Here is a 14,711-nt window from a genome sequence, read left to right as displayed (position 1 = left end):
GCATCTGGTCTGCTCTATGGACATGCCTCTGAGTCCAGGTGACAAATGACCAGGCTGACTTCTCTAGTGTGTTATTTCTGATGATTCTCCTGGGGTCCACACTGATCTTCCCTTACCCTTTGAGAACAAAGACAACAGAACTGGCTTCTGGAGTCTAGTGTGTCTGGGCAAAGCCAGACAAAAGGACAGTGGCTTTCCTGAGCCTTTGCTACCTAGCCTGCATTGGCATTTGCACACAAGTGTGTGCTCCAGCTGCTCCTATCACCAGTGCTGCACCAGAAGTCAAGATAGTCTTGGCCTCTCCCCAGCCTCCAATAAGGCTGTAGGGTCACCAGCCAGTCTATGAGAACTGACAATCAGTAGTAATCTAGGGTCACACGGATTCAGGACACTCCTTGCTCCCTTGTAAGCACTGGCACCATTTAATGCCTCCAGTCCTTTCAACAACCAACCGGGCTGTATCGCAGGCACCCCATGAACAGATGAGAAACTCCAGGATCAGCAGTTTGGAACCTTGTTTAGGGAGAAAGGAGTACTTGGGCTGTATAGCCCCAAGTCCTCCCTCCCTCCCTCCCTCTCTCCCTTCCTCCCTCCCTCCCTCCCTCTCTCCCTTCCTTCCTTCCTTCCTTCCTTCCTTCCTTCCTTCCTTCCTTCTTTCCTTCCTTCCTGTGCATCTCAAGAAGAACAACCATGCAGGGGAACCAAGAAGTGGGAATGGTCTAGAGCAAGGAGCTGTTTGCTGCCCTTGGTCATGGATCATAAGTGGTTGATTTCCCCCTCTCTCACTAAGCTTTAAAATTAGTACTTTTCGGATGATAGAACTTTTTAAGATTTTAGATTTTATATCTCTGAGTCCACAAAGCTTCCAGGATATCTGCATATCCAGGGGCTGATGACCACAGTCCAAATGTCAACCTCAAGCCCAGAGCCAGACATGGGCTTAACCATGGACCTACAGGACTTGGTTGATGCAGTGTGCAGCTGACGGGCCCATTGAGGCCAAAAGCATGATTTTAAAAGGGCATTTCTGCCTCACTGATACTCTGTAAATATGTACACCATCCAAGTGTAATCAAATAAAATGTCCTGTCTGATGGAAGCCCTCGTCTATATGGCAAATAATTCCAAGGAAAAGGAAGCTTAGCTCCTGGAATAAGTAAAATTATTTAAATTCTAGACAAACATCCTTGGTGTTTAATACATTCAACATTGATTCTGTGTATGAAGTTTAGTTATGAGTGGAATCTTTTGCATTTGCTCAGGAGAACAGCATTTTAAAGCAAGTGCAGTTTGGGGATTTTTTTCTTCTTGCATACCATTCTCCTCTGGTGTTTGACACCCATCTTGGGGACCTCCTGGGCTAACAGCTCTAAGGGATTGGGTCTCCAGGACATGCTGTGCCCACCCAGAGGCTTGGGGTATACTTTTTCAAAGCATGGTGATTTATCCTCTATTATTTTAGCCCTTCGAGGCAAGACAGGAAAGAGCAGAAGCGTGGGGGTGAGCCGCCTGAACTTGGTATGAGATCCTGTGGAATACATATGCTGTGTCTTTGCTTTTCATTTATTAGGTATTTGGAGATTTCATGTAATGGGTTTTGATTATATTCACTCCTACTCCAACTCTTTCCATCCATCCAGATCTGTGTCTGTTTCAAAATAACCATCAAAACCAACTTGTGCTTCCCAAGTATTCTCAGATATATGTCCTTCCTCTGGAGTGTGGTCAACCTATCAGGAGTAGAAAACTCTTAGAGAAAACTCTCTCTACCCTTCTCAGCAGCTAACAATTGTCAATAGTCCTACGGTGCTAGTAACACATCAAGGACCACCAGGGCTAGTGCCTTACAAGGATGGCCTGCCCAGGTCCCCCCCTTCCTTTTTTGTTTTTTTGAGACAGGGTTTCTCTGTATAGCCCTGGCTGTCCTGGAACTCACTTTGTAGACCAGGCTGGCCTCGAACTCAGAAATCTGCCTGCCTCTGCATCCTGAGTGCTGGGATTAAAGGCATGCGGCACCACACCCAGCTTCCAGATCCCCTTTTAATACCTGGATTTGTTCTGGCTTGGGCTTGCTCAGGTCCTATACCCAGTCACAACTACTGTGAGTTCATATGTTCAGGTGTCTTTCTGTGTCTAGAAGACAGTGTTTCCATGTAATCGTGCACTGCCTCTGTTTCTTACACTGTTTCTGCTCCTTGTTCTACAACAATCCCTGAGCCTTGGGAAGAGGGGTGGTTCTGCTGGCAGGAAGCTTGGTGGAAAGTACAGCTTCTGGAAGTTTGGTTCACACATTGCTTACTGAATGCTGGGACACCCAGAAGATCCACAGCCTAACTCTGCCACCCCTGCACTTAGAGCTCCGCGGCGTTTATAAAACTTCCCTCTCTGAGACCTCAGTACTTCTGAACTCAGGGCATTGATGCTAAGGATGGAAATGACTCATGAAGCCTGGGAAGACTGGAATAGCCGGTCACCCCTTCTGGGTGGGGGCCTCCAAACTTTGAATCTTATTTTGGCACTGTGAAATTTTTAGGCAGACTCTCTCTTCATCACTCTGCCACCCACAAGGGTTCACAGGAGGACCCATCCCACTATCAATACAACCTGACATTTGCATCTTGTGTAATGACCTCTGAACTGTTTTCTGTGTGACTTGTGTCACAGTAGGAAGCTACAGGTTGGGCCCTGGCCTTATCCACCCCTGGCCAGTAAGAAATAGGCTACATAAGGCAGGGGGTCCATTTTCTATTTTTCTGGCTCCCTGATTACTTGGTGTAGGGTCTTCTGGGAAAGCCCAAGGCTTTTAAACCCCCAAACACTGAGAGTCAGTGGGTATCATAGCCACAGTGTCAGATTGGCTGTGATTGGGACCTGGAACCCTGGGAAGAGGGAAAGCAAATGGGCCCAACTGAGGTCAGGTATCCTGTGTTCTCCGAAGGACCAGGAACACAAACAAGATTTGCTAATCACCCATTTTTTTCAAAGATGGAACCAGTTTTCTGCAGTCAGTAATCAGTGAGTAGGTAGATGCTGTGACCTTTGGGCAGGGCCAGTCAGACAAATCTACAGAGACTGAAGGAGGATCACAGGGAAAAAAGCCAAACAGGAATCTGTTTACCCTTTAAGCCAGGTATTTCACTGTTGCAGAGCCTTTATTAAAATGCGTCTCTCAGAGGAATCACGTGGCTTTTCTGGGTTTGAATACTCAGACTTTGTGTCTAAAGGTCAGTCGGCAAAGAGCTCAAATCCAATGGTAAAGAGCAGAGGGGGTGGCAAGGTCCTCCTGAGCATAAAAAAAGCAGTACAATGGCCCTCCCCGCTGAGAGCTCAGCCTTAGCACCCAGTTACTGCAAGAAGAGAATTCTACTTCATATATATCAAAATTAAAACAACAGTCCAGGCTATCTTTAGAGAACAAATGCCAAATATGGCACCCACATGTCCAGTCCTACAGGAGAAATGGATTAGACCAGACTTGAGGATGTAATACAAGACCACCTATTCACCCACCCACCCATCTATACACTGGTCTATCCATATACCCATCAATCTATACACCCATCCATCTACATATTCACCCACCTATCAACCCAACTCATTTATCCTTGATCCCTCCACTTACCAATCTACCCACCCATCCACATATCTACTCACTCTCCCCTACTATCTATCTTCTACCTATCTACTCATCATACCACTACATTCCCTCATCCATCCACATACTTACCCACCTATCCATCCACATATCCATCCATCCATCCATCCATCCATCCATCCATCCATCCATCCATCCATCCATCTAACCATCCATCTAGCTACTCACCCACTTACAATTCCCCATACATATATGAACATATTCAGTATCACTATCTGTTGTGTGACAGGCCTATTCAAAACACCACTGTAAATGAATGAAAACGAGTCAACATCTGCTCCCAGCCAAACTTGGAAGGAAGAGGAAGGGCAAGCATCATGCAAAATAACACCTGCTGGAGAGCCTGAGGAGAATGGTGGGTTCAAGGAGTATGGACCATGGGTCAGATCCTAGAAGCCTGGGTCAGTCTGACTCCTAGGAGTGATAGCTAAAGGAACCTGGGCTGAGGTTGAGGTTGGAGAGTGGTAGATGGGATTGGAAAAAAACATTTTTTTTCAAATGGAGGGACCAAGTGGGTGGCATAGGACAAGGAGTGTGAAGCTGGACAAGTACCATATGGCTTTGCACCCCCAGGTCCCAGATTCTCACTCTGGCGACTTGATTTCTTCAGCACCTATAAACCCACAGCCTGGGACTTCCTGGGGGCTTCTGTGATGGTTCTTCTACGTGTGTATTTAACATGGAGATCTTGAAGACTTGAAAAATTTGGAAAAATTCCCATTGTTTCTCACAGATGACTGAGACAGATGCGGATACCCACATACAAACATTGGGCAGAGATTGGCAACCTCTTTGGAAGAGTTAGGGAAAGGATTGAAGGCCCTCAAGGAGATGGCAACCCCACAGAAAGACTAACAGTGTCAACCAACTTGGACCCCTGGGAGCTTCTAGAAACTGAGCCATCATTTAAAGAGCATACATGGACTTATCTGAGCCCCCCACCCCCACCCAGCACATATGTATCAGAGGGCTACCTTGTCTGGCCTCAGTAGGACAGGATGTGCTAATCCTGCAGAGACTGATGCACCCAGGTTGGGGGGATGTCTTATCAGAGGCGAAGGAGAGGGAGTATGGGGGAGGAGCTTTGCAAGGGAGGACCTGGAGGAGGCAGTATTTGGGATATAAATAGATAGATAGATAGATAGATAGATAGATAGATAGATAGATAGATATCAGCAAAATTAAGAAAAAATAAACTACACCATAAGTACAGTAATTGGGTGCAAAACGATTTACTACTAAGAGATATATGTTATCACAATGATAGGCTGCTAACAGAAACCCAGTGCCAGCTGTGGTCTTCTTCCCCTCAACTTGTTGATTAGGAATTTTCTGGAGCTCCCCAAAATAGTACAGGCTATTGCCACTCTCTTGTCTACCCATCAGAACTGGTAAGCCTTATTGCTAAAGATACTATACACACCGGTCACCGGTCATGGGAAAATCAAATTGATGCTGATGAGGGAACTTCTGCTCTACTGGTAAGCTTTCATAGTACTGGAAGGTGCCATGAAGGCTGCTGGGACAGAGAAGTCATCAATAGTCTTACACAGCTGAGAACTTGTAAGCTACAATATTGATCAGAGTGACAAATGATGCCCATGAATGCTACAGTGTCGTAGTGTTATGGTACAGAGCAACAAGAGATGCATGAATTTAATAGTGGCACAGTGTTATGGTATAGAGTGATGAGAGATGCCAATGAATGCAACAGTGGCACTGTGTTGTGGATATGCATGTATGCAACAGTTGCACAGTGCCAGCATGATGAGAGATGCATGTATACAACAGTCACACAGTGTTATGGTACTAACTAATCACTCTATGACTGGATTTAGGGCCCACTCCACAGGATAAAGTGTATGCCTGGTATTTTAAATCCGGCAACAACCCATGTTTTCGGAGTTGATAGGCCCCAGGGGGTGAATCTACTAAATATTATTTTGCTAAATGGGCATAGTATCCAATTTTCCTTCTAAATAATTGCAATTTCTGTACTTACGGATTAGCGAAGTCCTTAGACCTGTTTTGAATCTCTCAATTTTTTTTCTTTTTAAACACTTTAATTGAAATAGAATTGCATCATTTCCCCTGCTCTACTTTCTCCTCCAGCCCCTCCTAGTTACTCTCTCTAGAATCCTTTTCATGACATGCACTGTGAAGCTGATAGACTGCTTCTCACTGGTTAGATTTGTTACACACACACACACACACACACACACACACACACACACACACACTACTAAGACTGATTTGTTTCTTGTGTGTATACGGTTTTAAAGCTGACCACTCTGCATTGGACAACTAAAAAAGAGGTTCTTTCTCCAGGCAGTCAGGAGTTTCATAAAGTGGGCATAAGTGAGAGGCCTTAGGATGGGAATTGAAGAATACAAAGGATATGGCATAGGAAATGGAATAACAGAGAGGGTCTCAACTGGGAGGAATAAAGGAGATCCATACAGTAGAAGACTGCAGGATAAGGGACAAATAAAACTAAGGTTGTTAAATAAAGCCTCAAGGAATCAAAACACACACTCTAAAGCAAGTTAAGTCATGTGGATTGACAATGCTCCCCACAAGAACCACAAACTAACAAAACCCCCAGTGCCAGGCATGAGAAATCTCCATTTGAAGGGTTGGTTAGGATAATCTATGTAACTCCCCAAACAATATAGAATATTGACGTAGTCCTTGGTTGCCTCTTAGGGGTTGAGGGCAGGAGGCTCCTATTGCTGAAGACATCGCACACTTGGGAATCATGACTCAAAAGACTTGAGTTGGATATAATCTGAAAAAAAAAAAGTTCTTAGCTGCAGTTCTAGCTTTCACGGTTCCAAAAAAGATTGTACAAACTGCCTGGGAGGGCAACAATTAAACAGCCCTATTCACCTGTAACACACATGAACCGTGACAATTACCAACCTGGCAAGATATGCATAAAGGTGCAAGAAGTTTCACTCTTGAGAGCAAAGAGGAATGCATTGGAAGACTGGGAGTAGGGAGGGAAATGATGTAATCATATTATAATATCAAAGAATAAATAAAATAATTACAAAAAGAGGTGACACTCACATGTTGGTGGCAGCCAACAGCTGTCTAATTCGACTTGAGGTCTATTCAGCAGGAAGGGGATCATGTCTGGTACTGGGAGCCTAGCCATCTTCCCTGTGATAGCGAAGTCATGGAGTTTAGAAAATAATCCATTACTACTGCTATTTTGCTAGATCAGCACAACTCCTTACTACAATCCAAATTTTATCCTTATAACTACAGTTAAGTGTATCTATCACCTCTCATCAAAGAGCTTCTCTTTTTTCCCAGATCCAAAACCAAGATTTATTTATTTATTTTTGTTTATTTTTTGTTTTTGCTTTTGCTTTTTTTTATTAGATGTTTTCTTTATTTACATTTCAAATGTTATCCCCTTTCCTAGTTTCCCCTCTGAAAATCCCCTCCCCCCTTCTCCCTCCCCTGCTCCCCAACCCACCCACTCCCATTCCTGGTCCTGGCATTCCCCTATACTGGGGCATCATGCCTTCACAGGACCAAGGTCCTCTCCTCCCATTGATGACCGACTAGGCCATCCTATGCTACATATACAGCTAGAACCATAAGTCCCACCCTGTGTTTCCTTTGATTAATGGTATAGTTCCAAGGAGCTCTGAGGGTACTGGTTAGTTCATATTGATGTTCCTTCTATGAGGCTTCAGTCCCCTTCAGCTCCCTGGGTATTTCTCTGGCTCCTTCATTGGGGATCTTGTGCTCCATCCAATGGATGACAGTGAGCATCCACTTCTGTATTTGCCAGGCACTGGCAGAGCCTCGCAGGAGACAGCTATATCAGGCTCCTGTCAGCAGTCTCTTGTTGGCATCTGCCTAGTGTCTGGGTTTGGTGGTTGTTTGTGGGGTGGATCCCCAAGTGGGGCAGTCTCTGGATGGTCATTCCTTCAGTCTCTGCTCCAAACTTTGTCTCTGTAACTCCTTCCATGGGTATTTTGTTCCCCATTATAAGAAGGAACGAAGTACCCAAACTTTGGTCTTCCTTCTTCTTGAGTTTCATGTGTTTTTCAAATTGTATCTTGGGTATTCTAAATTTCTGGGCTAACATCTACTTATCAGTGAGTGCATATCATGTGTGTTCTTTTGTGATTGGGTTACCTCACTCAGGATGATATCATATCCTTCAGATACATCCATTTGCCCAAGAATTTCATAAATTCATTGTCTTTAATAGCTGAGTAGTACTCCATTGTGTAAATGTACCACATTTTTTGTATCCATTCCTGTATTGAGGGACATCTGGGTTCTTTCCAGCTTCTGGCTATTATAAATAAGGCTGCTATGAACATAGTGGAGCATGTGTCCTTATTACCAGTTGGAACATCTTCTGAGTATATGCCCGTATTGCTGGATCTTCCAGTAGTACTATGTCCAATGCAAGTAGAGACCATCACAGAAAACCACAAATGTACACATGCAGAGATCAATGGGTTGTGGGGAGCCCCGATGGATACATCTACATCACGGTTGGCTATGGCTCAGGGAACAGGGAAGATGGGGCAGAAAGACTCTAAAAGCCAGAATTCAAGAAAGTCTTCTGCAAAACAAAAACTAAAACACTCTTGTAGAAATGGCTGCATAAAGAAGGCTGGAACAATAGCATTATCAATAGATATACTAACGTGCAAGGGGGGGGGGAGTCTCACCTCTAAACAAAGAACTATAGCCTTTAAACATTAGAACAGTTTCTTTGTGAAGTTTATAACTGCTAATGTAGAAACTCAGAATTTTTCAAAATGCTGAGAAAAACTATATGCAGGCTGACTAGCCATGAATGTGACACCTATATCATGCCCCCTACTAATGCCCAGGGACCACCATGGAAGGGCAGCCAGAGGTTGGAAAGCATCAGAGCTGAACAGTATGTTCTACACTTGTCATGACTACTGCACTCATAAATCCACAGTAGTGTAGTTGCCTGTACAAGATCAAGTCAGTATTCCAGCATGGGTGTGAAGGGGGTCATACCCCACTCCTGAGAAGCTACTGACAGTTGATATCTCGAGGAAGAGTCAGTTTTCTTTTAAGCCCCTGGTAGGTCCACCATACTCCAGTGGGTGACCCCACGAACATGAGTTTATGGGCAGTACAAAGTGGAATTTGTACTGTCAACACACACACACACACACACACACACACACACACACACACGAGGACAGGAAGTTGAGAGGGATTGGAGAGCTGGGGTTTAATCTGGGAAGAGTGTGAGTTGAATATGTTCTGTACACATTGTATGCATATGTGAGAATATCAAAGGATACTAATAGAATATGATTAAGAGTTATGAAACATGGGGCTGGAGACATGACTCAGCAGTTAAGAGTACTGGCTGCTCTTCCAGAGGACCAGAGTTCAATTCTTAGCATCCACCCGGCAGCTCACAACTGTATGGTACTCCTGTTTCAGGGGATCTGACACCTTCACACAGACACATGTAGGCAAAATACCAATGTACATAAAATACCAATGCACATCTCTGCCTCCATGTCTGGTCCCATGACATCCTTTCCTTATATCATGGAGTCTTTCTCCTTCCTCATAAGGACGCCAGTCACATTGGCTTTAGGACAATTCACAACATCATCTGTGGTAACTCTATCTTCTGTATAAATCACTTTGGGGTAAGCAAGATGACTAAGCAGGTAGAGGTACCAATCCTGAAGGTCTGAATTCTATCCTTGAGACTCTTATGGTAGAAGGAGAGACTAATTTCCTTCAGGTTGTTCTCTGACACCAAGATGCATGGTATGGTGTGCTTATTTGAATGCACGAGAACATAGACAATAAGTTTATAAAATGTGTTTAAAATCATCTTCATAGGTAGTAGGGAGTAGGACGCCTTCAGATATGTAGAAGCCATTCAACCTATTGTTCTACCCCATAGGTCAGTCACTAAAGGTTCTTCCTTACACCAAGCAGGAATGTGGAATGTGTTACTTAACATCAGCTGTACCCAATTTGGACTTTTATGAACATCTCTCTCTCTCTCTCTCTCTCTCTCTCTCTCTCTCTCTCTCTCTCTCTCTCTCTCTCGGGTTTGACATGTGATTCTTGGTGGACACACTGACGTAGACTGCAGGCTTGGATGGACACATATCTAAGGTTAGAACTCTTGAAAATTCCTGGGCAGAATTCATGTGCCCTCACTCCATGGTGGAGCTCTTGTGAGAAAATGAGAAGCCGTTAAGCAAATAGGGTAAGGAAAGGAAAGAGTTAGGAGCAAGCACAGTTTCAGGTGAAGTCCAACTCATCCTGGTCACAAAGGGATGTCAGGTCATGTTGGCTTGGTGATGGGATAGACCTGGGGCAGGCTCTGGAGACAGTCCACAGTGTAGGCTAGTGTAGCATCACCACAGAAGGTAGGAGTTCCACAGTTGATGGAGAAGGTAAACCTACACACAGGGAAAGGCTCCACCAGCACCTAGAACTAGAATGTCACACCCTCCCCAAGCCACCATACTGATGTCTGCTTCTACCTACAATGCACCAGTGATCTTGATCCACCTAGACAAGTTCTCAGACATTTTAGGGTTTTCATATGGTTCTTTGATAATGAGTAAGTACAGGCCCCTTTCCCTAGATTATGACCAGTTAGCCACCTTCCTTTGGAGTAAATTTACTAAACTTCAGTTTTAGAATATACCCAAATGGACCTCTGTGCTCAAGGCTTGGTCTCTAGTTTGGCATTGTTAGGAGGTAGTCGATTTTTTGAGAAGCAGAGCCTAGTGGAGGGGTTTGGTCAGTGGGGAAATGCTCTTGAAGGAGACTGTAGTACTAAAACAGCTTATAACTCCACTCCTTCATGTTCCATCCCATTAGGGATCCATTTTGCTACTCATTGTTGTCATGATGGTTGAAGCTGCTCTGCCCCAAGCCAATAGGACCAACACAATAGGAGCAAGCACAGATGTATATATAGTCATGGACAGGGAATCTCCAAAACCACAAGTGGAAACAACCCTTTCTCATTAAGAGTCGCTCAGGTATGTGTTATGGTAAGAAAAGATGAATGACTCGGTACCCGCCCATGATTTTTGTCAAAGAACCATCATTTTATTGACTTGTGAGAGCTCTTTACATGTTCAGGGAATACACCTCCCATGCCCCTGCTCCCTAGGACATTTTCTGAATCACATGTAGTGAGCACTAGACAAGTCTCTAGCCACTGATGTTCTGCATAGCTCCTCCTAGGTTTGGATGCCTGTAAAGCTTTGGAGAGCAGCTAATGGTCTAGGGACATGGTGTGGTGGTTGTCTCACTGGAGGCATCATCTGCATTGGGTTCCAGTTTTTCTTCAAGGTATTTGTCCATAGAACTCAGCTCTGAGAGCTTTGACTTCCACTTAGCCCTCATGCCTTCTCCTCCTCTTGTGCTGTATAAGGAAGGCATAATATGAACAGTCGAAAGCTAGAAACTGGGAAAGGTGGAATGGCAAGTAGCCCCAGCCCTGTGTACGTCCTGAGCCACAGATTTTGGCTAGTGAATCCCTCCCCCAAAACCTCTAAGCAAGCACAGCTGTATGTATAGCTGCAGAGTGGCTTACACTAGAAAGTAGTTGCAATCAATAGGAAGCTGATCTAGGGACATGGTGCACACAGTGCATAGCGACATCACTGCACAATGTTGCAATGGCCAGCATTCTGGAGCTCACAGGCAGTGGTCCCTGGCAGTGAGACCTTTGCTCATTATGTGGATTTGGTGGATTCTCCAATCATTTTTCAGAAATGTTGTGGAAGAAAGTGAGGTTGTTGAGACCTGGCAGTGGCTATCATGTGGGCGGGGGTCCCATTCTAGCATGGGTCACAGGGAGACTGTTGCATTGTCACGGTGTTGATGACTACATGACTCATTATAGGTCACACTTAGGGTATTACACTAAACCAGCAGTTCTCAACCTATGGGTCATGACCCTGTTGGGGAGGGGTCAAACAACCCTTTCACAGGGGTCATATATCAGATATCCTGACTATCAGATATTTACATTATAATTCATAACAATAACAAAATTAAAGTTATGAAGTAGCAATGAGATAATTTTATGGTTGGGGTGGTCACGACAACATGAGGAACTATAAAGGGTTGCAGCATTAGGAAGATGAGAAACACTGCACTAAACCAAGTATAAGTAGACCCATGGAGCTTTCCTTTACGTGTGGCTTGGTTTCACCAATGTCCACCAGTCATAAAGTAGAATATAAAACCTAGAGGCCCACTCAGAAGATCTTAGGGTATGTCTCTGGAAGGAGATCTCAGTCAGCTATGGTGGTGGTTGGGCTGAGAGTTTGAGTCTGGATGTGGAGGGAGCAGATAGGATGCTGTTGGGAAGAGGAGAGCTGGAGGAAGATGAACAGGTGGGCATTGGGCCCCTCTGAAATGAGAAAGTGTAGTACAAAGTGAGTGCCACACACATCACAGGCATATGGACCTGGGGCAGGGTCAGTACACTGATGAGGGAGTTCCAGGGATGAACTTGGTCCAGGAGAAGCAAGTGTGGAGATGCATGGGGGATGTAGAGTGAGGTAGGGCACAGGCTGAGAAGTACTGGGATGAAAGAAAAAGTTCTCTCTAGGGGAGCTGGACCCACCCCTTCCCCCACATATGAACCAATGAGTTGGATGTTGTACATGATAACAGAGCCGAGAAACACATGGCAGCATGGATGACCCTGATTCCAACATATATTTCTTTTATTGTTTATAAGGACCCACAACAAGGTACTGGCTATAGACATAAATAACAGATGCTGACAACACCTGGATTTATACATGGAGCCACTCAGCTCTGAGAGGAGATGGTAAACCTGATTCTTCTCAGCCACGCTACAGTCTGCAGAGCCAACAGGCCTGCATTTCCACCCTGGTAGCACATTCAAGATCTTCGTGCCACTGTCTACTTGCAGAGAATACCTAAGGTTGGCTCTCAGACAGACACATGGTGCCATTTCTATGGGACACAGGCTAGGCCAAAGTTCACAGTTATGAGCTCAAGGAAAATCATGACTTCCACTTTTCACTTCAGAGGTTAAAGCCAGCTCTCCAGGAGAAGGTATTTTTGGCATACCTTCTTCTTATGCTAACTACTCTTCAGCAAATGGATTTGAACAAACTAACCTTACACTTTGAGAATAATTTTGATTCACACATAAATATGGTTTTAAAAAGCCATTTATAACATGGATAATGTCCATGGGTATGACAGGAGCCAGTCGGAAATCAAACCCAAGAAGTGGGTGTCTTTCCCCGAAAACCAGGCAGGGCTCCAGGCCAAGAATATGATCTTCAGGTTGCATTGAGACTCTGTGAAGAGCAGGTGTCCAGGAGGCAGGGACACACTGGCTAGGAGAAGTACACTTTCTCTGTGGTCTACAAGTCCATACTAAAGTGGCTGCAAGCTGACCAGGCCTTCCAGGGGCCAGGAGTAGGGCTTGTCTCCCAACCTGAATTCATGAATTTTATCTCAGCAATAAAGGGAAAAAAAAAAACCCTAACCTCTGGTCACCTGCACCAAGTCCCTTGTCCTCCGTGGCTCAGAACAGACCCTGCGTGTGTGTAATATGTGAACAGGATGCTAAGGTCATGGTGTCTGCTCGGAGCCAAGCACCAGGAAAGGACTTGGCATGTATTAACTGTCTTTTCTACCAACAGCAAAAAATAGGATACTTGACACTGTAAATTTAAGCAAAAGAAATTATCTAGGCAACTACCGTGAGCACAGGATTCTGGCACAGTGTATATACAGGTACCAAAGTCCCTCTCCTAGAATGCAGGGAACAGTATGACCTGTTCTCCCAGAGTGACCACAGATGGGGGAGTCAGCCTTGCAGGACAGGATACCAGCTAGGGGTTTCCCCACCCATTAGGGACAGGGACATGGTTGACTTCACTGTATAGAGGTGTGTGTTTTTACAGTCACACACAGACAGAGGCTTCTTTGTGGCATGGATTGGGTGTGAACAGTCAAAGATTGAAGCCCATGCTTGGATTATTTTTCCATATGGCAAAAGGGGACTGTGGAAGTGGCCCTCCTTTCTTGACGTGTTGGTTTCCTTTGTGATCTCCCTGTCCCCGCTGTTGTGAGATGGCCCAGCTGGCAGCTGTCTCCTTCCACTTTACACCAACAGCCAATGGCGCAGCTGGAAAGAAAGCATCATTTATTTACGAGTGAGAAGCAGACTTTAGAATCACGGCTTATGGGCCACTGACTCGCTGATGAAATCAGGATCAATTCAGCAGGTGGTACTACTTGCCCATGGGGGAGGTTACCGATGATAGATACCACCCTTGAGGGCACCAACGGCTAATGACCTCATGGAAACTTTTAAGTACTTGAATTACTTGATGAAGAAGGGACCTGTAAACTTGGTAGAGCAGCTAATGTCTGTAGTCATGATCTCAAGAGGCTAGCAGGTATGGGTTTGAGGCCAGCCTGTGCTACAGTAAGATTGTCTCAAAACAAACAAACAAACAAACAAAAAAAAAGGCAGAGTAAAGGAAAACAAACCAGAACCAACAAATAACCAAGCCTCATGGAGCCCAGGTGCTTAGAAGGCCAGGGTTCTTTCTGCCCAGCATATTTGTGATCAGTAGCTGAGGTGAGATATGCAGAACATCTTTAGATGCAGGACTGGCCCCATATTGTCCTCCTACTGATTTGTGAGTGGTCCAGAAGTGTCTGTCCTTCTGCATGTTGAAATTCTCTTAGGTCCGTCCCCAGGAGTGCTGGACTCTGAAGCCTGCTTTGCCAGGTGTGATCCAGGTACAAAAGCCAGGAGCAGCACCTGGGTAGCTCAGGGATAGAGAGCAGCAGCCTGCTGTTCTGTTGCTTGCTTGCTTATTTCTGATCATGAGGCATTTGTTGGCACTGACTGGTGAGATCTGTGCTGCTAGACGTTTTCAAAACAATACTCATACTATTGTCTGGTTCAAACAATGAACCAGAGATAGAAGAGAGGCCATGGCCATTGCCTCCACATGACTCTCTTTGGTTTCCTCACAAG

General features: G+C 44.9%; 1 protein-coding gene across 2 annotated transcripts in view; it reads right to left on the bottom strand.

Annotated features, from left to right (window-relative positions):
- Positions 1-12,384: 12,384 nt before the first annotated feature.
- The window catches only part of Slc6a3 (solute carrier family 6 (neurotransmitter transporter, dopamine), member 3), a 42,545-nt gene continuing 40,218 nt past the window's right edge, over positions 12,385-14,711 (bottom strand). For both annotated transcript variants that reach the window (XM_006517083.4, NM_010020.3), the window contains one exon: positions 12,385-13,847. In XM_006517083.4, the coding sequence (XP_006517146.1) occupies positions 13,824-13,847 (24 nt within the window). In that variant the 3' untranslated portion in view covers positions 12,385-13,823. The remainder of the gene's footprint in view (positions 13,848-14,711) is intronic.

Source organism: Mus musculus, chromosome 13 (genome assembly GCF_000001635.26).
Source record: "Mus musculus strain C57BL/6J chromosome 13, GRCm38.p6 C57BL/6J".
NCBI lineage: Eukaryota > Metazoa > Chordata > Mammalia > Rodentia > Muridae > Mus > Mus musculus.
Note: the sequence above shows the minus strand (reverse complement) of the source record. Positions and strands in the feature narration are given on the sequence as shown.